This window comes from Podarcis filfolensis (assembly GCF_964270895.1).
Source record: "Podarcis filfolensis genome assembly, chromosome: 7".
Classification (NCBI taxonomy): Eukaryota; Metazoa; Chordata; class Lepidosauria; order Squamata; family Lacertidae; genus Podarcis; species Podarcis filfolensis.
Window position 1 is genome coordinate 54,202,544 of NC_139603.1, and position 27,774 is coordinate 54,230,317.

The 27,774-nt window shown below is 43.5% G+C and overlaps 1 protein-coding gene across 5 annotated transcripts in view; it reads right to left on the reverse strand.

Moving 5' to 3' along the window:
• Positions 1–3,244: 3,244 nt before the first annotated feature.
• Positions 3,245–27,774, reverse strand: part of SDR16C5 (short chain dehydrogenase/reductase family 16C member 5) — a 40,177-nt gene continuing 15,647 nt past the window's right edge. The window contains exons 1-7 of one of the 5 annotated variants that reach the window (XM_083623105.1): positions 21,531–21,665; positions 18,074–18,422; positions 16,127–16,258; positions 10,492–10,591; positions 8,747–8,891; positions 6,849–6,974; positions 3,245–3,621 (exon numbers count right to left, since the gene is read on the reverse strand). In XM_083623105.1, coding sequence (XP_083479231.1) covers positions 3,510–3,621; positions 6,849–6,974; positions 8,747–8,891; positions 10,492–10,591; positions 16,127–16,258; positions 18,074–18,394 — 936 coding nt within the window. In that variant the 5' untranslated portion in view covers positions 18,395–18,422; positions 21,531–21,665 and the 3' untranslated portion in view covers positions 3,245–3,509. Of the gene's footprint in view, positions 3,622–6,848; positions 6,975–8,746; positions 8,892–10,491; positions 10,592–16,126; positions 16,259–18,073; positions 18,498–21,051; positions 21,215–21,530; positions 21,666–27,774 lie in introns of those variants that run through there. The other 4 variants (XM_083623108.1, XM_083623109.1, XM_083623107.1 and 1 more) reach the window with 4 other exon arrangements.

Consider the following 27,774-nt stretch of genomic DNA (forward strand, 5'->3'; position numbering starts at 1 on the left):
CAACATCAATTTGCAAACACTACCATCAGCTACTATTAAGAACTCATATAAAGATGAACTAGGCAGCGTCAGCACTGTGTACTGTTTTTCCACAGGGAGGGATGTGAACACATCATTCGCTCAGAGATGCTTTTCGAGTTCGTAGTGCAGTTCATTGCCTTTAAACGGTGTGAGACTTGCCAGGGCCTCACCCCCACAATCCTGACCTTTTGATCGAGGCAGTCGTGCTTACAAATACCAGTTGCTGGAAACCACAGGAGGGGAGATTGCTCTTGGGCCTAGGGCTCCTGCTTGTGGGTTCACTACAGGCAACTGGCCAGCCACTGTGAGATGCTGGACTAGATGGGTCATTGGCCTGATCCAGCTGGCTCTTTTTATGCCTTATCCAGTGCTCCCTTGTCCAAGTGCAGGGTTGGGTGTGGAGCAGCATCTTGTTACAGGATGCACAGCTGGCCCTGCCTCTGACATTTAGATGCTCGGTGAAAAATGGTACCATTGTGTCACACATTCAGGATGGATCTCTTGATTCCCTTCCCAGTTTTGCTATAGTTGCTACTGAGGCAGTTTCACAATAAGGGCAACCAAGGCACGGCTTTGAAAGAATTGTGTGTCCCATCTTCTGTCCTCCACATTGCACCACTTTCCATTTGGATTGTGAGGAGCGGCAGGATGCTTTGTATAGTAACTGCATTCTGTTTCACTTTGCTTTTCCCACAGATGATTATACTGAATAAGGATCTTGGAATACATTTTTAACTTAGATTTCTGCTGTTGCTACTTGGAAGTAATCAATTCAGTATTAAAAGACTTTTAGCTGACCAAGTTTTACAGAAATCAAGGATATACAGTGGTACCTCAGGTTACACACACTTCAGGTTACAGAAGCTTCAGGTTACAAACTCCGCTAACCCAGAAATAGTACCTCGGGTGAAGAAGTTTGCTTCAGGATGAGAACAGAAATTGTGCTCTGGCAGCACGGCAGCAGCAGGAGGCCCTATTAGCTAAAGTGGTGCTTCAGGTTAAGAACAATTTCAGGTTAAGAATGAACCTCCGGAATGAATTAAGTACTTAACCCGAGGTACCACTGTAATAGATATCCTAGTCTAATCATATCCTCAACTTTGCTGTCCATCTTCACCAATTAGAATGCTGATCTTATTTGTAAACCTCATATAATTTATTTGCTTGATGCCACACTATAAACCATTGCCCAGGATGGGGGATAAACTCTTTTCCCCTTGACACCTTGTTTAAGGAGGTCTTATTTATCACAATATCCTAAAAACTCACTCGTTCTATGCAGCTAGCTACATTGTGGTCATTCACAGCTTATGTCAAAAGACAAAATTATGGCTTTTAAGTTTCTGCAAAGTATAATTTTATCTGGATTCTATTACATTCCAGGACTTACTATTGATCATTCTGTTGTGCTTCCATAGAATCGTGATCTTATTATTCATAGCATTGTTTTTAACTCTCTGCAATAACAATTTTGCATCATTTTCTTTCTTAAGCTGTGGAACAGATGATGTCAAACAGGCAAGTCAATGTTATTTTTCTATCTCTGAAACATTTGCATTGTTAAATGTAAGAAAGCAAATTAATTAAAAAGAAAAATAATTGTAGCTGTTACTTGTACATAAACAATGTAAAGTAAAAATATACCACCAACTCTTAATATTAGATAGTACAGACAGAGACCATTTTGCACAGGTGTTTTGTTCCTGGTTCCCGCACGTGTTGGTGGAGTGTGCATAAGCTTGCCCCACCCCCAGTTCTGCCCTCTCTGAGGTCCAAAAGGACCCACACATTGGTGGTCACATATCAATGGGATGTGTGCAAAATGGTCTCTGCCTGTAAGTAAAGGGCAGAGAGGAGAGTTGGTTCACAGAAGCCTCAAGATAAAGTTCTTCTTCATCATGAAGCTCCCTAGGTGGCTCCTGCCAACTGAACCTCACAAAGCTGGAAAACAAAATTAGATACACAAATGGGTACATCAATATTACACTATTCTGTTACCAAAATTACTGTTCTTCCCATTTCACCCATATTAAAAGTGTTAGGCCAGACACACAAAAATACACAGGATAAATATGACTTCAGGAGTTACGAGAAATAATTTATTAAGAAAAACAGTTTTTAAAATTATTGCTGCTGTTTAATTTGTACATGAAAAAGTAAAGCTCAAAAAGCCTTTATACAAATTTGTTCCAAGATTTAATATTTTTTTTTATAATAAATTTTTATTGGTTTTACAACATATATTAACACACAAAAACTAACAGTTCACAACATAACACATTAACAAACAAACATATAAACACGTATAATTTCATCACCTTTTTTTCTTAAACCTTATTTCAACGACTTCCCCATACCTCCCTTTTCTGCATCCCTGTTTTAAACTTTTTCAGCAACCCCTAATTTCAATTACTTATGATTCAATTTCTTTGATCCTTTTTCTCTTACCCAATCATTTATCGCTGCAATTCTGTTTTGCGTTACCCATGACATTTTAGCACTCATTAATCTTACAACAGTTCTTAAGATAAACTTTAAATTTCTTCCAATCTTCTTCCACCGTCTCTTTCCCTTGGTCACGGATTCTGCCAGTCATCTCGGCCAGTCCCATATAGTCAATCACCTTCGTCTGCCACTCTTCCAGCGTGGGTAGTTCTTGTGTCTTCCAATACTTTGCTAAAAGAACTCTTGCTGCTGTTGTAGCATACATAAAGAACGTCCTATCTTTCCTTGACACCAGTTGGCCTACCATGCCCAGGAGGAAGGCCTCTGGTTTCTTATGAAAAGTACACTTAAGTACCTTCTTAATTTCATTATAGATCATTTCCCAGAAGGCCTTGATCCTTGGGCACGTCCACCAAAGATGGTAGAAAGTACCTTCAGTTTCCTTACATTTCCAGCATTTATTATTGGGCGTATGATAGATTTTTGCAAGCTTGACTGGGGTCATGTACCACCTATAAATCATTTTCATAATGTTCTCTCTTAAGGCATTACATGCCGTAAATTTTATACCGGTAGTCCATAACTGTTCCCAGTCAGCAAACATAATGTCATGACCAATGTCTTGTGCCCATTTAATCATAGCTGATTTAACCGTCTCATCCTGTGTATTCCATTTCAACAGCAAGTTATACATTCTTGACAGATTCTTAGTATTGGGTTCCAAAAGCTCTGTTTCTAATTTTGACCTCTCCACCTGGAAGCCAATTTTCCTGTCCTTCAAGATTTAATATTTTATTGCAATAAAAATCACTTAATTCACAAGCTACATACAACAAGGACACAGCAGCAGTTCTAAAAAGAGTTGTAATTAAAAATCATTCATATTCCACCATCAGTGAAATTTAGTTCAAAAATAATTTTATTTCTTACTAACAAGTCATGCTATCTTTGATGTTTCAGGCACACATTAAGTATTGGCATTATAGGAGTTCCACACATCTGACACTCAGAAGGTAAGTCAAAGTTGGAATTTTTGTTGCTGTTCACTGAGATTTATTGTCTTCAATCTTATTTGCATGACCTACGAATGTCTCCATAAAATGGAAATACCCCATATAGTCTCCGAGAAGCATACCAACTTTTGTAGGTATTAAACTGGGGAAAAAGAAAGAAAGAACACAGGCATGATGAGTGTCAAACTTTGAGATTCTCTTCTGCTTTGGCACCATTGTTTTATTTCCTTTCCCACCTTTCCACTAGCACATAATGCTCAAGGTGTCCAACAATATGTTCATTAAAGCAAACTAAAAACACACAGACATGCCACAGAACTGGAAAATCAAAAGGCAGGTGATTAAAAAGGCAAGCATCAATACATAACCTGGACAGGTTAATAACAACAACACAAAACCATCTGGAACCAGATGAGCCAAAATAAGTTGAGGGAGCAGAGGGCCTTCCTGTGGAAGAGCTCCACAACTAAGACATGCCCTCAGCCTTTCATGTGTGTACCAGCCTGTGCAGGGCCTGAAGAACTTTCCCAACAGAGCACAGGCAGGGTGGCATGGCAGTCTCTTAAGTATCCTGCACCCCTGCCATGTAGGGCTTAATAACCAGCACATCCAAATGCTCCTTGGAAACTGAACAGTAATCAGTGCAGGTGTTCAGGAAGGGCAACAATATGCTCTGAAAACCCTGGCTGCTGCATCTCAACACTTTCTGGAGATGCTTCAAAGGCATCGCTGCCATGTTAATCCAATCCTGATGTAACCCAAGACACATGTTACTGGGGCTAAGTAAGATCGTCCCAGACTAAGGTGCAGAGAAATCACCAACCAGAGTGAGCCAAAGGCTTTCTTGGCTACAGCTGTCCTGGGCGTCCAGAAGGAGGAAAAAGAAAGCTCTACCTGTCACACATTTCTCTTCCACAACCACACCCTCCACAAACCATAAGAACTACCTAGCTCATGGGTAGGCAAACTAAGGCCCGGGGGCCAGATCCAGCCCAAATGCCTTCTAAATCCGGCCCGTGGATGAGTGGAATGTGTCATTTTATTTAAAATGCATCTCTGGGTTATTTGTGGGGCATAGGAATTCATTCATTTTTTTTCTTCAAAATATAGTCTGGCCCCCCACAAGGTCTGAGGAACAGTGGTCCAGCCCTCTGCTGAAAAAGTTTGCTAACCCCTGACCTAACTTCTCCCTCTGCTGTTCATTTTATACAGCCCTTATTTATCATGTCTCCCTTTTTTTGCACCTCAGGACCAAAACACACGTGGCATAGAAGATTAGAGCTCCTGAAATAGTATATTTTACTCAAATGCCATTCATTTAGCTCATCACCTCCACACAACTCCCTTGATCCAGCTCCTGCCCATACATCTAAAGGTCCTGTTACACCTTGTGGGAAAAGTAATAATACAGACATCTATTTCTCTCTTCCAGGGATATAAGGCAGCTATTATGAGAAGCTTAACTGTCAAAAATTAAGGACAGAAGCATATTTATTCTGTCTGCAGAGTGAGTTAATTATAATAGGGCAAAGTAATTATATCAGGATATTTATTCAACAGATAAAATTTCCTCTGCTTATGTATTTGTTTATTAATGAAATCCTGTTTTTTATGTCATAGCTCTGTTTCTAGGAGTATTATCATTTTTATGTTGGTATTTTTGTATACCACTCAGGCATTTTAAAATACTGAGTAGTTCAGAAATGCTTCTAAACAAATATATAAAAAGAAATAAAGGCAGCTTCTCCTGCTCATTTCTAAAAGTTGTGTGATTTTGAAGAGACAGGAATCCTGCAGGAAAGCAGGCGTTCAGACATATGTAAAAATAATGCAACAACAACAACAACAACAACAACAACAACAACAACAACAACAATAATAATACCTTTCTATTCCTTACATTTATCTCATGTCAGTACCTACATATTTTCTTCCCCTCCCACAAAAGGCACTTGAATCCTTTCCAGATAATAAATTCAGTGCAACATTTCACAATCCAGAGGTATTCACTTGCAGCAGGAAGCTGCCACACCATGTGGTCTATCTAGCATGCTTCTCCCCAACCTGCTTTTCTAGAACTTAAGGTCTTCCCCAACTCAAGTTGCTTGCATTCTCACAGAGGGGAAAAAGGATTCAGACACCTATGCATCACCCCACCCCCTTCAAGGTCACAGAGCATTGTTAGGAAAGACTGAGGATTTAGAGATTGATGTGGCACTGTGGGTTAAACCACAGAGCCTAGGACTTGCCAATCAGAAGGTTGGTGGTTCAAATCCCCACGACGGGGGTGAGCTCCCGTTGCTCGGTCCCTGCCCACCTAGCAGTTCGAAAGCATGTCAAAGTGCAAGTAGATAAATAGGTACCGCTCTGGCGGGAAGGTAAACGGTGTTTCCGTGCGCTGCTCTAGTTCGCCAGAAGCAGCTTAGTCATGCTGGCCACATGACCTGGAAGCTGTATGCCGGCTCCCTCGGCCAATAAAGCAAGATGAACACAGCAACCCCAGAGTCAGTCATGACTGGACCTAATGGTCAGGGGTCGCTTTACCTTTACCTCGCAAAGCATGGGGAATGTGGGTTGCGTTAACTGTCCCTGCAGCTTTGCCCAAGCAAACTGACGTCTTCCACAACTACTGAGTAAAGTGTTTGGAGTCCTAACCATTTTTATATAGCTTGGTCCTGAAGTCACTCCTCCTGCCTTCTTTGGGGCCTGTGGACAAGGCCAGGGAAGGTAGTTTGTCACACCAAGATTTTAAGAGTATAAATTACCAGACGAGTTTTTGCCTTAACACCTGCCTTTCTTTCAGATTTCTCCTGACACTTGTTCAAAACTCCTGTTTTGAAACCAAATTCTTGTGAAAGTAAGTCGTTTCCACCCATATCTGTCCCAAGTCACCTTGCTGTCCCAAGCAGCTGCATCATACTGTTACAAAACCGGGGGAGGGTGGGTTTCCCCCTAAACACTGAAATTAATAAGCGTTAGGATTTTGGGTTATTTGTAATACAAGGGGGGAATATAAACTCTGAAAGGAATTCCTGGGTAGCCTGGCCAAACTAGGGCCATTAAGAAAGCAATTGTGGGTCGTTAACAGGACAATAGAACTTATTGCCCCAGGTGTGACCAGAGATTGGAGATTTGGAACAATAGAGAAATGAATATACCAAAAACTCTCTGAAAGAATTGGGAGATCCTGGCACTCATTTGCCTCTAAACACAATGCTTAGATTTCCCCATATCACTGAGAAGACCCTTTTCAATCTGTTAATATTTTAAATATTTTTATGCCCTAACAGTTCTCTTGCCTGCTGCCAGGCTTCAGAGCAAGAAAGAAATGTACGAAAAATGGATGCAAAAGGAAAATGACATTCTTACCCTTTCAGTGCAATCAAAAGGGTTATGCTACGCGGGATGTAGACATACACCTGATTTCGCAGAATACCAGAGACAATTCTTTCAGCTGCATAGTCTGGATCCATAACAGGCAGGAACCGTGGCCACCTGAAGAGATAAAGCAGGTAAGAGAACTTCTCAATGGTCAGGAGTTCCCCACAGTTATCACCTGTGCCAATGAGTTTCAGATATGAAGACTGCTGCCTAGTACAGCACCATTCTGAACAGGGGGAAAATCATTTATTCTTTCTTCAATATGATTTCCCCTTATTACTTTCAAAGGGCATTTTTTTCAGGGCAAATATTTGAGAAGACCTGTCATCTGAAGACCTCTATCATTTGGAGTGAGGGTTGAGACTGTATACAGGTGGAGAAAAACCATATCCTCATAGAAGAGAGTGGGAGACTCGACGTATATAGCCCCTTCTTAATCACTCCCCAGTAGTCAAGTTGATCTGTCCTATCCGATGGTATTGTTTTGAAACATCGGGTCAGCCCACAAAAACACAACTTGGCCAGGAGGCCAGTCCATCTGGGATCTGGGTTTGTACATGATGTTGGGCTACAGAGGCAGGACAGGGATCTTGTGGGTGCTCCCATCCACCCCACTGCCCAACCATCTTCAGGACTGAGCTGGTGGAGACAGTATGGTGTTAAAGAATCCCAGGACACGAGTCTTGGGTCTCTTCAATATCCATGCTGAGTACCCTTTGCTTGGGTCCACTCAGGACTTCATGGCTGCCATGACCATCAGGTCAACACTTTGAACAGCTGACACACATTGCAGGTCATACCCTAGATCTGGTATTTGCTACAGAGGATACTGGGAAAGAACTAGTGATTGTGTGAGAGATGGGGGGGGGGGAGATCGAGATCATCACGCTGCCGTCATGAACAGATCATTCTGTGGTGAAGTCTGGATTGCGTGTGATTGATCCTCACTGTAGAGGAGGGGGGAACAGTTAGATTGGCCCACCTCCAGAGACAGGAGGATCTTCTAGGCTGCAAATTTTTAGATATAGAATCATAGGAGTGTAACGTTGGAAGGGACCACAAGCGTCATCTAATTCAACCCCCTGCAATGCAGGATTTTTTTTGCCCACCGTGGGGCTCAAACTCATGATACTGAGATTAAGAGTCTCATGCTCTATCAACAGAGCTATCCCTCTCGTTTAAATGTTTAAAAGTTGTTTAATAGTTTAAATGGTTTTAAATACAGTCATACCTTGGTTTTTGAACAGCTTAGTTCTTGAACGTTTTGGCTCCCTAACGCTGCAAACCTATTCTGGTTTGCGAACTATTTTTGGAAGCCGAAGGTCCGATGGGGCTACCGTGGCTTCCGATTGGCTGCAGGAGCTTCCTGCAGCCAATCAGAAGCCGCACTTTGGTTTCTGAATGTTTTGGAAGTTGAACGGACTTCCGGAACGGATTCCATTCAACTTCCAAGGTACGACTGTAGTATACTTTTATACTGCATATTGTTTATATTATTTTATTGTTTCGCTGTGTGCTGCCCTGGAAGGTAGGGTTGGATAGAAACTTAATAAATAAAATACCATCCTCAACAATTATCTGTCAAATGCAGAGTGACACAATAGGCACAAATTCAAGAAGTGCCACTTCTCTCAGCGCATAAATGCTACTATGGCGAACCTGCTGTTTAATTTATGTATATCATGCAGATTTGAGCATACAGGAACCCAGGAAGCAGCCTTATAATAGGGCAGATTATTTTTTTGGGCCCCTTGTTGTCTACTCTAAATGACAGTGGCTCTCCAAGGCCTTAGGTTATGTTTCAATCAATCTTCACCATTTCAGCATTTCTCTTATACAATTATTTTAACATTATATGGACACAAATATATAAACAGTTAACTCACTTGGTTTGACAGCCATCAAACATTCCCGTGTTTATGAAAAATGGACAGACAATTGTGGATTTAACACCAGTCTTTCCCAATGCCAACATCTCTATAGCTAAAGACTCAGCGAAGCCAACTACTGCAAATTTACTTGCACAGTAATCTGTGAAACGAGAGGAAAGATCTAGAAACATTGCAGCAGGACAATATCTGAGTAAAGCAATGTATTAAAGACAGGACTTTTTGTGACATGGCCTACACGCAAAATAGTTGGCAATCCTGGTTTAATGGTTTCAACAGTCTCATGCAATTATAGGTGGTATTTTTTTAAATAGAGAGTAATGTCGAATGAACTCAGAACAACTCTATGAGGATGATTACATCAACAGAGATTGACTAGCCCAGTGACACATGATCAGCTTCATGGCTAAGTTAAGGATATGAATTCAGGGCTCCCTGGTTTAAGTCTGACTTTCTACAGAACTTTCTATAGAACTAGGACTAACACAGAGATTACTGGGAATGAATTTGAAAATTATGAACACATTGAAAGCCACCTGTGCCATTGATTGGCTCTTCGCTTGCAGTGGCGTAGCGTGGGTTGTCAGCACCCGGGGCAAGGCAAGTAATTTGCGCCCCCTAACCCGTGGATTTTAGAACTCGAGTCTCTTCCACTAGATTAGCGCCCCCCCGATGTTGCGCCCGGTGCGGCCGGCCCCCCCTGCACCCCCCACGCTACGCCACTGTTCGCTTGCATGTACAGTGGACGCTCGGGTTGCGAACGTGATCCGTGCGGGATGCACGTTCGCAACCCACAGCATTCGCAACCCGCAGTTGCGTGTCTGCGCACATGTGGGTTGCGATTTGGCGCTTCTGCGCATGCGCAAAGTGCGATTCGGGGCTTCTGCACATGCGCGACCGCCGAAACCCGGAAGTAACCTGTTCCGCTACTTCCAGGTTTCGGCGGTCTGTAACCTGAAAAAATGCAACCTGAAGCATCTGTAACCTGAGGTATGACTGTACACCATTTTCTCTATGCAAGATCCTTTCCCGCACAAACATCTATGGCCCAATGCACAAGTGACAACACAGGTGCTGGCAATGATTATTTGTAATGTTCTAACATTTCTCCACAATCATAATTCAAAAGCTTCTAGCTTTCTTCAGACTGCAAGCACATTCCTCAGTTATTTACTGCAGCCTTGTCAGTGCATGCATTTAGGGGATAGGGGAACCTGTGGTCCAACAGATGTTGCTGGACTGCAGCTCCCCATCATTCTTGACCATTAGCTATGCTGGGTGGAGCAGATGGGAGTTAACATCAGTGGAGCACCATGGTTGCCATCCTCTGAGTTACACTCTTCCTTGTCCTTTTTTGGTAAAGTATTTCCTTTGTTGATTCCCACCTCCCAGTTAACTACTATTCCCTAACGCTAACATACGACAATTAATCTGAAGACTCAGTGTTCAGAGGCCTATCTGCACCCATAACCTGGCATGCTATCCTTAGCAGGAATGTTTAATGAAACTGCTTCTGCTACCAACTTCTCTGCACCTACAATCTAATCTATCATTACTGGTGTCATCTACAAGAGCAGCTCATTCTTGGCTCTCCCCAGTTGCTTCCATATAGCTGTGTGAGACTTCTATTTCTACATCAGAGAAGCCCCTGTTTATCCACCTGTTGGACCACATGTCTAAAATAGATGAAAGGATCTGTGGTCTGTGTCTTTTGTTTATCAGTGCATCTGATATGTACTAACCTGCCAGTCCTGTAACGCCAACTAAGCCAGCTGCACTTGAAATAGTTACCACATGTCCATGATTAGAAGCTGCCATGGCTGGAACAAATGCTTTGGCAGTCTAGAGAACAAACAAACAAAGATAACCAATCATACGATAACAAATAAATATACAAGGATGCATGTGCTAGCGTGGTGAACAAACTCCCTCTAGCAATTTCACCCCAGCCAGGACCTTCCTGGGCGATCTTGGGCACAGGACTTCTGCTGTTGCTACTTTAGCATCAGTTAGTACTACGTGTTCTTTACTTGAGGCATCTACAATCAGCTTTTCACTCAAGAGTCCCAGGGTGATAAAATTAACAACAAATTACAAACGAAACAGGTAGCAAAAGCAATAAATTATCCATGCAGTGAGTTTTTATCAGCCATCTTATTGAAAATTATCGAGAGGCATGTTGCATGCCGGAGGAGAGGCTATTCCTGTAGGCCGTACAGGGTCAATGTTTATAGAAATAGCATTTATGTGGGAAAAGGCAAGATGTTCTACTCTTTCATCATCATCATCATCATCATCATCATCATCATCATCAACATCGTAGTGGTTTACATTTCATAGTACCATACCTCGGGTTACAGACACTTCAGGTTGCGTGTTTTTGGGTTGCGCACCACACCGAACCCGGAAGTACCGGAATGGGTTACTTCTGGGTTTTGGCGCTCACGCATGTGCAGAAACACTAAATCGCGACCCACACGTGTGCAGATGAGGCGCTGTGGGTTGCGAATGCTGCGGGTTGTGAAGGTGCCTCCCGCACAGATCACATTCGCAACCCGAGCGTTCACTGTAATAAATTACAAAAACCAAGCACAAGTAAGTACAGTGGTATCTTGGGTTAAGAACTTAATTTGTTCCAGAGGTCCATTCTTAACCTGAAACGGTTCTTAACCTGAGGCGCGCTTTCACTAATGGGGCCTCCTGCTGCCGCTGCACCACTGGTGCGTGATTTCCGTTCTTATCCTGGGGCAAAGTTCTTAACCTGGAGCAACCACTTCCTGGTTAGCGGAGTTTGTAACCCAAAGCGTCTGTAACCCAAAGCGTCTGTAACCCGAGGTACCGTACAGTAAACTTATGCTACTTTCCTACATCCACAGCTTCGCAAGGGTAGGGAATAATAAAAAAAAGGAGAACGTGGGAAACTCGCCATTCCCCACTATCCATTTATTTATTTCCCCCACCCAGTGGATTTTCCTTGCTTACTGGGCTTTCAGAAGGTAGCACAAGGGCTCTGGCAGTGTGACACCTCATCCCCAAAGCCTGGTAAGTGAGGCACCACTGTACGGAGAATGAGGTGTGAGGGCTCCAGGATGCTGCCAAAGTCCTCACATCTCCTACAACAATATCAGGCCTCCATCTTGTGGGGTGGTGGCGGTGGTTCCAGAGATTGCTGATTATGTGGTTTTGGCTTTGCACCCCTGGAACATAACCCTTACTTCACCTTGGCAGGCCCACTATCTTATTTCAACACTGTAACTCATCTTCTAATGCTCAATAGTTTCCTTATCGCCAACCCTGCTGACATTTGAACAACATGCCATACATTTTGTAATCCAACCTTTAAAATGTGGAGTTTTAGTAGTTCATTAGTTTCTGGCAGTGACAGTCTTTGCTGCTGTTCAGTTTCATTACCTTTATTAGATTAAATATTTCTCTTTTTTCTAATCTAAGAAGCTAAATACTGCAAGTTTATTTGTTATTTCATGCTCAGAAATACCACATAGTTTAGTCTGTGGATTTCACACGTGCAAGAAATTTTTCTTCTTCAAAAGTTTTACATCTAAACTACAGACTTACCATTTAATCAAAACAAAAAAAACTTGCTAGTAGTACTAGATGCCTAATTTATTTATTTTTACAAACAGACTGTTCTGCTGAAAAACTTACCACAGTTTAGTCCCATTTCCAATTATAGCAAGTGAATACATAAATACAGATTTTATACAGAACTTTTTAAATTTCTACTATTACTTGCAAACACAAAACACTTTTCAGACAACATCATGTTGAAGTGCACCACCCCTCTACATGCATCTTACATCCATTTTCCATTGCTCACCAATCCTACTGGGCCTTTTAAGCACTTGTTTGCACCACTGAAATCAGAACTTCTTCCAGTTTCTAGTAAAAAATCAATAGCATCATACCCCCAGAACAAATTCCAACTTCTGTTTTTTTCTGTAGTTAAGAAGACAGAAGCAAAGTGTGAAAATGGGGTGACATTCCCAGCATGGTGTACATGGTTTGAAAACTGATGTTAAAAGTTACAGTAAAAATACAACACCAAAACAACATTCTCTAAATTGTTGTGCTAGAGGGAGCCAGTGCAAGGATTTCTGCTAGCAACCTAGGCCTTCTCCTCCCCCTGTGTGTACCCCACATCCCTTCCCATATCTGCTCCAGAGGGTTGGGAGAACCCTCAGAACAGCACACACAGAGAGGGCATTATACTGTTGAGCAAGCAGAAATGGAACAATCTCTTTAGTGCAATGCTGAATATAGCCCTCTGTCCTGAAAAACAAATGCCCCACGGTGCAGGGAATGTAAGTTCCACCATACTTTTGAATGTGTGTCTGTCTTCACCCTGACATTAAAATGTCACCCTGTCTGATCAGGCTTGAGGTCTACAGGTGCTCCCAGGTCTCAATGATATGCAACAGCCCCATTGGTTATACCTTTATTCAGTATTTTAAAATAAATGTTTAAAAGGGTGGGGTGAGGGTGGGGAATGCTGTATTCAAATTAGAACACTTCCAAACGTCCAACTAATTATACAAACTAGGACTGCAATACTGTGCACACACTTGCATGGGACAAAGTTCCGTTGAACTTAGTGTGGCCTATCAGTGTGAACAATCAGGCTCAGTGTGAACAATCTGTTCAGTTTCTGTTAATTGATTCTCATGAAAACTTACAGATTCTGGCTTCACACAATTAACTCAAGGCAGTGTCAATTTACTCTTGGCAGAAAGCCAAGGTCTGCTTGACCTAGAAACTACTTACTCTGATTGGTTAACGACCAGCACTCAACTCTGTTATCTAGGAGTGCTAGCACAGTTTGGGTTAGGTGTGTTAGGAGTAGGAATGCTGTGTATGGTTAAGAGAGAGAGAGAGAAAGAAAGGATTTATTTTGCTTTGTTTCGTATGCAGAAACTCTGCTGGTTTTATTTTTCCTTTTAATAAATCCTGTAAATAGTTATTCTGAGTCTAGCTGACTAGTCATTTCCACCTCAACTAGCTTCTTCGCTGTGCAGGAAAACTCTGCTACGTTTGGGCTAAAGCCATTAGAGCTATGCCTGACACTTCAAAGTTCCATGACAATCAGGCTGCAGCACACCCTGAGCATGTTCATGCTCTCCTGCCAATAATGTTACATGTCTGATGGCAAGCTAGATGACCTTACAGTCAGTTTCAAAATGCTTGTTCATTCTGCAAGAGGTTTTACGCAGTGCTAGAAATCCTATCAAGGAGAAAGAGAGATTTAATACAACCTGGCTCTGATTCAAGTCTTAAATTTACTCACTCTGTTTTAGCTTGCATCTCACAAGCAACAGTTTGAAATCCAAGGATTAAAAATGCTTGGTTAAGTCTGACCTGTGACTCACAGATGAAAAAAACAAAATCAAATGTTGCCTGCACAAGCCTGAACACCCGGCTCTCCTTTTGGTTTTAGTTATATAAAGGGGACACGCGCGCACACACATGCACGCGTGCGCACACACACACACACACAGCGCATGCTTAACGCTGTCACTTTTGAGGGAAAAGGCATACTACGAAAGAGCAAAAAGCAAATCACTGTTTCCTTTTCCCAGAAGAGTTGGAGAAGGCGGGGTGTCCCCTGAAACACCCTACCTCCTCATCAGCCCCATCTCCACTGAGCTCTGCCACTTCCAGGGAGGGAGCCATGCAAGGAAGAAGGGGACCATGGTGCTGCCCAGAGAAAAATAACAAGCAGCTGCCTTCACCTGCTCTCTAATCCTTCCTCTTTCAGTGTCAAGGCATAGGGAGTCAGCGCTGGAAAGATCAGGCACACCCTCCTCTTACTTGCTCACCTGAGCATAGCAGACAGGGCCCCACTCCACCGCCCAGTAAGGGGGCATGTGGGAAGATGGGGGAGGATACTCCTTGCTTCTCTCTCAGCTGCAAAGAATAGGGAAGTGAATGATCGCCACTGCCTCTGGTCACTCTCTTGCTTTCTTTCTCTGAAAGGCTCCACCCGTCCCCTTTCCCCTTCTTGGGCCAGTATAGTGATAAGCCCACTGGGACCACCCAGAGGGTGAGAGCAAGTAAAAGGCAGCCTTGGCTGCTCTTCTAAGGAATTTCTACTTGTCCACTTTTCCTTCAAAGTTCTTTCAAATTACACAGGGCAGCATTAAGCATGCTTTTATAGAACGTGCACTTTGATCCTGAGTCCCTGCTTGGTAAAGATTTGCACACTCCCAAGTGTGCTTGGCTACCTGCATCTCCAGACCTTTAGACTCTGTGCCAATAATTAAAAGCCTATGCAAGCAAGCCTTATCAGTTCATCCACTTGTCTGAGGAAGAAGTGGATGCTTGCCAGGGCAAAGAGGGACTGTTGCTATGGCATCCTTCTCAAGTGCTTCTGTGGATAACTGCAGTTTATACTGACACCTGATCATGTTTTATTTCCCTTCCACCTAGTTCTTCATTGTCGTGAACAACTGTTTCATGTGTAAGCCTGACCACCTTACTGCTCATCCCCTAATCTAGATTATTAAGCAATAAGCTAAATAGTACTGGTCTGCTCTATATCTTGAGGTGCCCTCACTGCTTAGCTCCTTCCACTGAGAAAAAGAAACTGTCCATTTATTCCTATTCTCAGCTACCTGTTCTTTAAACTCAGTTTTCAATCCAAAATGATTATATCTATGGTGCTGAGTGACCAGGAGAGCATGACAAGTGCTAGACAAGAACAATAGAATATTTAACTGACATAACTGGGCTTTCTATTAAAACTGTGACTAAATTTACTCTGGAGACTTGGTCAAGGGACTTAGTCATTTTGGGTTTTTTTGAAGTCTAAATCAACTATACTTTTTTTAAAAAAAAACGTGAGGCAGCACTTCCCTTTGCCAAGGCCATGTTTACCCTCATGTAAGATGTGTTTAAACATTACTAACTTTAATCATATTGACTACCAGTTACTTGGGACAGAAGTTAGGCTGTCAGATGTGCACTTTCCCAAATCCCCTGGATCCCATCGATGCGGCTACTCTCCAATCCTTTGTAAGGAGATGGGATTTAATCAGGGTGCTTTTCCTCCCTCTGAACTCACAGATTTCATTTACAGAGAAAATGACTTCTAGTCCAGGTGATTTGTTAAACTAGATGGCCTACTGCTCATGTCAAGCTTGCAGGCATCTGGTTGGCCACTGAGAAAAGGATGCTGGACTAGAGGGGCCCTTGGCCTGATCCAGCAGGCCTGTATTACGTAGGAGAGCGCTCAGTTTACATACCTGTATGGAGCATCTGTTAACACAGCTGCAAGCCTGCATTTTACTAATCAAAGCCCAATCCAAGTGCAAATATACTTTCATAGTTAAATCACAAATTTTAAATCACAAATGCTATTACCCAGAAGTGTGCCATTGTGTTCACTTCCATAGACTTCTGTATCATTGCGTCTGGAGAGTCCAAGAATTTCTTTCCTGTCACAATGCCAGCATTGTTAATCAGGATGCTAACATCACCGACTTCTTTTTTCACCTAGGACAACAACATCTTATCAGAGGATGTTTCAAACTATGACAAATTTTAATAGTTAAAAAGAGAGAACCAATGTCTGTAAATGACTCTGCATATAAAGCGATTTGCATGATTCTTCATATTGTCAAGATGTTGTTCTCTTGGTTTAACAGTTTTTAACAGCCTCAGTGTTCTCGGGCTGGTTTTTCTAAACCATTTTTGCATGCCAGTTAACATATTTTTTTAAAAAAGAAGAAGCCAGAAACAAATGCTTCTTACAATTAAAAACTCCTACCCCTTCAGAATTAGAAGCACTATAGCTCCTTTATGTTAAGGTATAAAACTGTCTTACTATTTTTCAAGTAAATATTTTGCAAAATAAAGCTAGATTTTGGGTCACTGTAAGAACTGGTATTGGGCAGTGGTTTGAACTAGAGCTGGATGTTGAAACCCCACCCCCTTCCTCTTTCCCCTAGCAGGGCATCCTCTGACTTCACAGATCCCAAGAAAGAGAAAGCAGGGGATTGAGAGAGGAAAGAAGGGTCCACTGAAAACACATTCGCAGCTACCATTTCTCCACTTTAAATTGTACCCTCAAACCACTTTGGTAGACTTTCAGAGTGACAATGGATTCTACATCTATAAGGATTCTTTCACAGTTAACATAAGCAAAGCAAAGCAAACCATTTTCATGACTGCAGTTTCAAGAGACATCACTTAGGGAGGGCATGGGCTTTGCATGCAGAAGTTCCCACACATTTATTTATTGCACAATGTCTAGACTGCCTTCCTGGGCACAATCCCTTTGTCTAGGCCATGTACAAGGTTCAACTCTAAACAGTCAACACAATTTTTATCTCCCCTTTAAATACTGGCAAATGGAACAGGACCCCATATAGTTTGTGCCTATTGATATAGAACTGCACTGTAAAATTGCCTATCCTTGACGCTTCCACTGAGAGGTTCAGGTAGCTCATGAAGCAACATACTTCTACTGGAGATTAAAAAGCTGCTCTCAGATTAAACACCAGGATACGAGACATTCTGGCCCTGTGCATACATATCCAAACCAGAGAAATTGATGTGGGCAACTTCTCACTTTTGATTATTCATCAGGGTGTGTGAAATAAAAAACAATCCCATTAGCACTCTTGAAAAAGCAACAAGCCAATCTCTTCCACACATTCCTTGAAGAGCTCCCTCCCTCCCTCCCTCCCTCCCTCTCTCTCTTCACCTGTAAATGCCTGTTTATGTGTTTCTATGTAATCCCCAGATGGGGCAAGGACCTCCCAATGGAATGATGCTAATCAGTGTGGTTAATAGTTCTAAATATGAAGCAGTCATGGAATTGGAAAAAACAGTAATTCACCCTATGGATGTAGAATATCCACAACAAATGTAACAGAAGCCTTGAGTTGCCTGTGGCGAGAGCAGCAACTCCTATACCACACGGGTGATTATTACACCCAAGAGATCAAAGCATTGGTTGCATTATGATGTATTAAAAAAACCAACAACAGCCAAACATAATTCTGAATGAAGGTACGTTTGTTCTGGTTTGCCTCATTACTGTTTACCTTCAGGGTCACTATTAAGCTGCTCCAACTCTTTCAAAGGACTGAAGAAGTGAATAGTTGGAGCAGCTACGAAGAATAAACCAAAGAGCTGGTAGTATCAGGTTGATATGGTGGCTTCATACAAATGCAGCTAAGCACAGTGAAGCTGTGATTATGGTTGTATCTTGCAACACATAAACATGCTGCAAGAGCATATGTGAAACTGAGAGATAGATAAAATGTTATGCAAAATAAAACTCCACTTGCAAAACAAAGTTACCTGATCTGCTACTTGATAGACCTCCTGCCTTTTGCTACAGTCACAAGTGTAGTTGTGCACTCTCGCAGCTCCATTTTTCCTTGCCAGTCTGGCTGTCTCTTTGTTGCCTTCTACACTGATATCCCAGAGTACCAATGTAGCTCCAAGACGAGCAAACTTCAGAGCCATCAGCCTTCCGATTCCGCTTCCAGCTCCCGTGATAAGCACTATTTCACCAGTCACATTCTTCTTCCGCACAGGGATGAATAATAAGATGAAACTCTCCAGTGTAAAATATACTGACAGTCCAATGACTCTGAGTGTTTCCAGGAAGAAGTTCATCTTGGACAATATATATATTTCAAACTAGCTGTTCAATGATTAAAAAGATGAGTTAGATTCAATTGAATAAATGTCAAGTTTTTGTGTGTGCTGTCTAGGAAAGCTGGAAAAGAAGTAAATTGAAACATTCATGATCATCAGGAATACAAATGTAGGAAAAGAGTGCATAAAGAAAACAGGGACCTAAGGAAAAGAGAGGAAACTGAGGAAATCAGCACACTGTGCAATGGGGTGGGCTAACACAGAACCACAGGAGCAGAAGTTGTTGTTGGCAGGAACAGCAGAAGGCAGGACATAAGTGAGAGTGTGATGGACAGCAATACTGCTTGAAGTGGTAGCAACGTCAGCAACCAATACTTTTCCCAGCACAGAAAAGTAGAGAAAAGCTGAAGCTGCTGTTTTCCTGACTGTCATGCAGTTTTTAAAAGCTTGGGAAAAGAGAGGTGGTAGCCCTAGGTTCCAGGAACACAGAGGACTGTGATCTGCTGTTCTTAAGAACTGCATTGCAAACTGCACAAACACAAGATCTAATAAACTAAGTGGCAGAAAGCCTGTGCCTTCAGTTTTTGACAGTAATTTTTTAGCCCTTATGACTGAAGGGGGCCACATAAGGATTTGAGCAACACAGATCAAAGAACCCAAAAAGGATTCAAGCATGGGCATAGCCAAGGGGGCGCAGCTGCCCCCCTAGATCAAGTAAAACAATAGAAATACTTAACTTACCAATCACTTCTGTTCTGCACCCCCCCAAAACAAAAGCCCTGCCCTTCCCAACAAAAATCCTGGCTACGCCCATGGATCCAAGTGAAACTTCCCACCACAAAGCATCTCCAAAAGGTCAACAGAATTATGTCCATTAATATATCTTTTGATCACTGACCATGAACAGATTAGCAACTCAGCAGCTCTAGTTTTTGATCCAGTCTTCTTTCATTACAGTGGACTCTCGGGTTACGTACCTCTCTGGAGACGTAATCTTCAGGTTGCGAAAGCGGCAAACCTGGAAGTATTTTTCCAGGTTTTGCTGCTTTCTCATGGGCAGAAGTGCTCTGCATGCTGCACGCGTGTGCAGAAGCGGTGCCTCTGCTTACAGATTTTTCGGGGTGTGCATGGACCCCCGGAACGAATGAAATCCATATCCAGAGGGTCTACTGTATATTCTTTCACTTAATTATATTTGGATTAGCTTGCGAGATATGGCCAGCCAGAGGCTCAAGCATCTTGGCCTCAATTCAATGTGTGCTCATGTAGCCCTGAATACATCTACTAACCACAAATTAAAATGTCCTGGGTTTCAGCAGTAAGTGCTTCCAAGCTGCCTAAATGTTTACTGATATACTGCCTGCTGTCTCAATTATTACAAGAACCTTCTCACTTTTCCTCAGACTGCAAAACGGCTTTTCAAGTTCTGCTACTTTTAGAGACACAGTAGAGTGACAAAGACGTGGGTGTGTTTTACAGAAATCCATTTGAATCTTTGCAATCTACCACCATGTATAAATCATGGGTGTTTTCTACTCATGCTTTCTGGAGGGACCAACTTGCTTCAATCCAGTCAAATTATGCACTTTTGATCAACTCAAGAAACTTGAGCAAGTGCAATCGTACACACAGTTTTTTGGGTGTGAGGTCTTAGTAGACTGTTTTGGTCATTGTTGCTGTCTACAATATGCCAAAAGCTGAGAAACTGACACTACATGATATAGCTTCCAGCTACCCACAGCCTGCTTCCCTTTCAGGACATACATGCGTACCACCATCTGCGTAAGTAATCCCCCCCCCGCATTAAAAGAAGAAATTGCTACACAACTGAAGTCAAAGGAACCAACAAAGTATTTCACTTTAACTGTATCCCAGCCAAGAATCCTTGGTTTGTCAAATAAAGCCTACTTTTGCGCAAATACCTCTTTGGGCTGAGCCAGGAATAGATAAGCTCTACCTCATAAAAAGCGATTTCCCAAGGGTTGAACAATCCCTTGCTTGAAGCATCTTAACATTAAGCTTGTGAAACATGGATCACTTATAAACGCCATCTCAAACTCCTCGAAAGATTCCATCAACGAGGTCTCCAAAAATGTTTACATATCACTTGGGAAGACAGGCGAACTAATACTAGTGTATTGGAAGAAGCAAAGATCACCAGTGTTGAAGCAATGATTCTTCAACATCAACTTCGTAGGACTGGTCATGTTGTGCGGATGCCTGATGACCGTCTTCCAAAGCAACTACTCTATTCCAAACTTAAAAATGGAAAGTAATGCTGGTGGTCAACATAAGAGGTTTAAAGACTGTCTTAAGGCAAGTTTTTAAAAATGTAGTATAAACACCAACAATTGGGAAACACTTGCCTGCGAGCTCTCCAGTTGGAGGACAGCCTTCACCAAAGGTGTCATGGGCTTTGAAGACACTCGAACTCAGGATGCAAGGGAGAAACGTGCTAGGAGGAAGGCACGCTTGGCAAATCCACACCTGATCTACTCCCACCCGGAAACGAATGTCCCCACTATGGAAGGACGTGCGGATCCAGAATTGGCCACCACAGTCACTTACGGACTCATTGTTAAAACTGTGTTTATGGAAGACAATCTTAGTCAGCTACGAGTGATAGCCAAAGAAGAAGAAAGAAGATGATGATAGCGACGTTACGAAACGTCCACCTTGACGTCTGCTCTAGAATTCGGCCTCACGGAGGTGCTCGTGACTAGCTGTCATGCAAGTCGGTTTGCATCCTACGGAGAGGAGTTCCCCCGCTGCCACCCTTTCGGGAACCTCAGCGACGCCAGGACCCGTTTTGCCACCATTTCGTCCGAGCGCAGCTGCGCTTCGGCGACGAGGAAGCGGTGACGTCAAGAGAGCCGCCGCTTCCAAGAGCTGCCTGACGGCCGTCCAAGTCCCCGGCCTACAGCGCGCGCTGCAGCCCAGCAGGGGACCCTCGTCCGAGCGTCGCATTTCCCCAGCCACCCCTCCGCGGCCCCGGTCAGTCAGAAGGACCCCCGAGGCGGCGCTCCTCCCTGTGCCGCTAGTGGCCAAATGCGTCAGGGGCCAAGTTCTGCCCGTGTTCCCTTCTCTCTCTCTCCCCCAGCCAGCCAGTCGCCCGAGCCACGCGCGCGCGCCTGCCTGAAGCCTCTCGCCTTACCGCAGGCGACGCTCCTCCGGCTGCGCAGACGACCTCGCCCCACAACAAGCTGCAGTCCCGAGCTATAAAGCACTTGGCCAGCGCACGCGCCCCGGGAAAGTCCCACCCACTCCCCCGCCGCTGCTCCCGTCTCCTCCCCTCCGGCCAAGGGCCGCGGTTGTTAAAGAGGCAGCGATTTCCTGGGCTGTGTGAGCAGTTGCAGCCTCCGCCTCCGCCCTCCTCAGTCGGGCTACCGGCTAATCTCAGCTACCTCCGAGGGGGCCGGGAGAGCCGGCGCGGCTACTGTGCCGCCTCCCTACACCTTGGCTACAACTTCTCTCGTATTTTGTCACTTGTGAAGAAGAAACCTCAGACTCTACACATGCAAACTTAGGAGCAGAGGGTCGGCTGGGTTGCAGCAATGCGCTCTATGTGGGGCTTCCCTTGCCCTTGGTCTGGATGCTGCAGCTAGTCTGGAACGCGGTAATGCTGCAGCACAATTGCTGACAGGAGTGAGGCTTTGCCAGCATGCATTGAGCCCAGCGCTCATAGAGCTAAATTGCTGGGGTGGTATTCAAAGTTTTGAAGTTACATTTTGAGCTAAGTAAGTGAATCCAAAGGGTGGCACTGTGGGTTAAACCACTGAAATATACTCAGAGTCGCAAAGTGATTTCATGCTCTTTATTCAGCTCATAGTGGTGAGGAGGAATGAATGAAAGTCCCCTCAAAGTATCTGCTTTATATACATTATTTACACAATGGGCTGCACATGATTGGCTAATTCCGGAATTCTACTGTAAGCCAATCAGGTTGTGGATTCACTTCTATCTGGAGCATGATTGGGTGGTTCCTGCCAACCAATCATACTGCTGCATTGTTCTAGGACCAATCAGACTGCTGCATTCTGAATCCTATTGTTCTAGGACCAATCAGACTGCTGCCTTTTGGATCCTATTGTTCTAGGACCAATCAGACTGCTGCAGTTTGGATCCTATTCAACTCAGTACATAACAACCACAGAGCCTAGGACTTGCCGATCAGTAGGTCGCCGGTTCGAATCCCCACGACAGGGTGAGCTCCCGTTGTTCGGTCCCTGCTCCTGCCAACCTAGCAGTTCGAAAGCACGTGAAAGTAGATAAATAGGTACCACTCCGGCAGGAAGGTAAATGGTGTTTCCGTGTGCTGCTCTGGTTTGCCAGAAGCGGCTTAGTCATGCTGGCCACATGACCTGGAAGCTGTACATCGGCTCCCTCGGCCAATCAAGCGAGATGAGCGCCGCAACCCCAGAGTAGGTCACGACTGGTTGCCCATCTAGTTCAGCATCCTGTTCTCACAGTGGCTACCCAGATGCCTGTGGGACAGGGCTGGCCCACCCATGAGGCTGTTGAATCAAGCCCATCAATCTTCAGAGGAATTTGGCCACCCTCCAGGTGCCCGGCTTGAATCTTTGTGACCTCCTGTCTGCGACTCCCGGCAGGATCAAGGGAGGTCTCCAATCGGCGATTCTTCCCAACGTGAAAGAAGAACACACCATTCCTCCCCCTCCTCTCCCAGGGAGGGGAAAGAGACAGACAGAAATATATCTACATGTCTTTATTTCTGTCGTTCCAGCAGTACAGAGAAAACATGTCTGTACCCTCTGATATCAGCAGCCGGAGAGAGAAAAACTCCACCCATGTACTTCCAGTACAGGGTCATGTGCCACTCTGAGCTAACATCCGGTGCTCAGTGCACAGAATAGACTGTCCCTTCTTCCCACCGTACAGTCCCAAAACATCAACATCCTGTTTGGCTTTCCAGCCATCTGGAGCACTCAGCAGCATTGCTCCTTTTTCGTAACAACCTCCCCCAAAAGAATCAATGCATGTTGCGGCAAGCAAAGCGTGATCCAGAGAAGAAAACAAACAGTTGTTATACGCATAACACTCCCCTGTTGTTTCAGTTCCACCCTTGGAACTACCCGCCACTGGTTTCCCCAGTGTACCTCTCTGGTTGTCTGGCTTCCAAGGAATGAGTGCATCTGCATTACCTTGGCTAGCAACTCTCTGTTGTGTCTTTGTCTCTGACTTAGACACAGCTCCAACCTGTCCTCGGTTGTGTACAACAGCAACACATGCAACAGCTAAATTAGCATACTCTTCTGAGTACCTTTTGGGTGGTTCACCCTTTGTGACTCTCTCAGACCTGCGTATGAGGTGCTGATCCTCTCTGCTCACTGGTTCTGTCTCAGGACTCTTAGGAGAACCAGTTCCAATAGTAAACAGTGGTTCATCCTTCACCTGTGAAGGTCTATCCATTGTGTGAGATTTCCTCTCAATGACTGTGACAACTGAGCTCTCTGAGCTATCACTGTCACTCTCAGTACCACTGTACTCTGTGAAATCATCATCATCATCTGAATCGTCCTCAGTGGGAAATGTGTGTACTATCACTCTCTCCTGTTCAGGAGCACTCTCTAGAAATTTTGTGAGAATCACCTGACCAGATTCAGACAAAATTACTCTGTAGAGACCCTTCTCATACCCCACAAAAATGCCTCTGGCATTCTTTACTCCACCTGGAGCTTCTGTCCTCACATGAGACCCAAAAACCCTGAAATGGGCAACAGAAGGTTTTCTCTGGAACAGTTTCTCAAAAGGAGAACTTCCCAACTCTTTTGAAACCTTTCTCACCCACGCATGACAAAACGACATGAGTGACTCCGCCCAGTACTCATGTGGCAGATGTGAACTAAGCAATTGCGCTTCCATCCCCTTTTGCAATTCTCTGTTCACCCGTACACAGACACCCCTGTTCCACGCTTCCGCTGAAACAGCAATCTTGTGTCTGATCCCCTTCTTCTGCAGGAACCTCTGGAAATCCTGTAAAAGAAAAATCTGCTTCTTATCTGTCAAAAGACAATCAATGTTAGCATCATGCATATCTTTAACTTTGTCACAAAACTCCTGAAACCTTTCCAAGGCTTCCTGTGGCCTCTTTAACACATAAATCCAGACAAAGTTAGAGAAATGATCCACACACACAAGATAAAATCTTGCATTGCCTCTAGATGGTTCTAGAGGACCAATCACATCAGCATACACCCGCTGAAACGCTCTGTCGACCCTGGCCACCTTCTTGGTGCTCGTTTTGGTCACACCTGCAAGAGAAATCAAGTTAGACTCAGAATTACATTCCATGTAATCACTTTGCTCAAAGTCCAACAAATACAGTCCACCTTTCTGTCTGGCAGAAAGATATAACTCTCCATCTTTGAAGATCTTGCAGCTCTCAGCATCGTAGGACAATCTCAGTCCTTTCTTTGCAATCTGTGAAACACTCAGCAGATTGAACTTCAATTCAGGAACCAAGTAAACATTGTTTATTGTCAAGTTCAGACTCTTAAGATAGACAGTCCCTACACCGGTCGCTTCCAGCTCCTGACCGTTGGCCTGTTTCACAGCGAAGCTTTGCTTCTTAAACGTTGAAAAGAGTTCTCTGTGTGGGGACATATGGACGGTGGCTCCAGTGTCAATAACAAATGAGTTCCCAACACCTGGCGTGGTTCCTTTCGCCATCAAAGCCTTTCCAGGTCTCACCGAAGGCTTGGTATGACCTTTGCCTGACGCCTCAAGCTTTGCTGAGCGGCCCTTAGCTCCTTTTGGCTGACGTGGCTTCTTACAGTTCCGCTGAAGATGCCCAGCCTGTCCGCAATTGTAGCATCGGACAGCGTTCAAAGCTACAGCATCCTCTCCAGTAGCAACATCAGTGGGGGAATTAGAACTCCGTTCTTCCCTCCCCCTGTCCTTGGCATCCATTTTGAATCCTAGTCTCAGCTCTCTCACTCGAGCTAGTTAAAATCCAAAAGCTCCTTTTTGAGCTGTCTTTCTGCCTCTCTCTCAGGCAGGTAATCTCCAAGCTGTCTCAAAGTCAAAACAACTTTCGCTTTCCCGGCTCTGACTGAGCCAGCCCCAGGTGTCAGTAGTTTTCCTCTGTCCTGACTGTCGTTGCTTAGCAACTGTGCATACTTCTTCGTTATCTCACCACAAAAATCTGTGGTATGCAAGTCTTTACTCTCAGAGCTGTTTTTTTCCAAACGCAGCTCTCGTGAACCAGAGAATAAATCAATCTGCATTCACACTTTTAGCCCGATATTCAGCATACCTTTTTGGGGCTCCGTCGCTTGGAAAACACCCCCTCTTGGTGTCCAGCCGTTCAGCTTCTGGCTGCAATGCAGACGTTATCTTCTTTCCTTGGTGCAGAGGATGGCACACGATCCATCAACCTCTCACCTCTCATGCTGATTCCCATGGATCAGATAACCAGCAGCGTTTGCTACCATATGTTGAATCAAGCCCATCAATCTTCAGAGGAATTTGGCCACCCTCCAGGTGCCCGGCTTGAATCTTTGTGACCTCCTGTCTGCGACTCCCGGCAGGATCAAGGGAGGTCTCCAATCGGCGATTCTTCCCAACGTGAAAGAAGAACACACCATTCCTCCCCCTCCTCTCCCAGGGAGGGGAAAGAGACAGACAGAAATATATCTACATGTCTTTATTTCTGTCGTTCCAGCAGTACAGAGAAAACATGTCTGTACCCTCTGATATCAGCAGCCGGAGAGAGAAAAACTCCACCCATGTACTTCCAGTACAGGGTCATGTGCCACTCTGAGCTAACATCCGGTGCTCAGTGCACAGAATAGACTGTCCCTTCTTCCCACGGTACAGTCCCAAAACATCAACATCCTGTTTGGCTTTCCAGCCATCTGGAGCACTCAGCAGCATTGCTCCTTTTTCGTAACAGAGGCAAGGTGAGGCTTCACAGGGGCAGCAGATCTAGCCTCCAAAGAATGCATTGGCTGATGCTGCTGTGCCACGATGGCAGTGACAGCTGCAGTGCTGGAAAAAGCTGGGCATAATTTGAAAAGAAAATAGCCAGGAGCCAATGCAACTGGTTTCATGTGCTTTTATGTGCTCAAGATGATATGTGTTCCCTGATATGTATCTGTGTGCGCAACAGAAGCGTCAGCAAAGTAATTAAGATCACCAACATGAAACAATTGTTTTTAAGCAGAGTTATTTTACTTGGAATGGACAAAACACACACTCTGTATTTACACATGATAATACAGGTTACATGAAGGCTTTTCTCTCTTTGGTCCCACAGGGGCTTTCTGTACTCCAAAGTCCTTGTTGAACAAAGTCCACATGCAAGTTCCAAGTCCGTTTGCATAGAGCCCTGCAACAGATTGGAGCTCTCTTGTCCTGATGTCTGTCAGTTCTCCAAGCAGGGTGGATAAAAATTAATGATTTTTAAAAATAATAATTTAAAAATTGGATTTTTAAATTTTAAATTGGATTTTTAAAATAAAATGCTTTTGGAGGAAAAATCTTTCTAAAGATAGCTTTCTATTTAAGTTACATTAGAGTCCAAAGGCTATTCATCAGGAAATAAGGATTTGTTTTAAGTTTTTCATGTGTGCTAAAACTCAGTCTAAGTTTAAAAAAACAAAAACATTTAACCACATCAGTTAACAAACATGGATACATATGCTATAATGTTATTGTTTTAATTAAATAAATTGTTTAAATTGTTAATAAGGAAATGATTATTTTTCTCCTTCCAATAAAGTTTAGCAGAAAAGTTGTCCAAATATAAACAGTTAACTTATTAAACCTCACAATAATTTCATAATTATCTGTCTATGTATTTCTAATAGTATAATCAAATCAGTAATTTTTGATATAACTGTAAAAACTACTCTGAAAATTTATTATTCCAAAAATGAAACCTTCATCTGGTTGTAAATATTAAGATTATACCAGCAAGAATGAGTCTTTCTGTAAAAAAAATGATTTAAATCAAGTCTTACTGACTAGTGATTTAAATAAAATCCACCCTGTCTCCAAGATTTCTTCTCAGACAAGCTCTTTGCATCAGATAACTCCCCAGTTCTGCTATGATCCACCACCATAATCTGAGCCAAATTATACACAGATATACATGGAAACACTGATAAGGAAGTCAGGAGATTCCGGCAGGAGCATCTCAGAAATGACTCAGAAGGAGCCAATGGACTTAACCCACTCACATTCCTTAATACTAACATTAACATTCCTTAACATTCTCATGCCATGTGGTGAATCATTTCTGAAATTAAGGAGAGTTTCAAAAACAGGTTCAAAGAAAAAAGAAATCCCAGTAGATTTACCCCTGACCATCCCTTTGGATCTTGAGTTGTGGACACGATCCTGAGATTGCCTACCATAAGTGGAAGAGAGAAAGG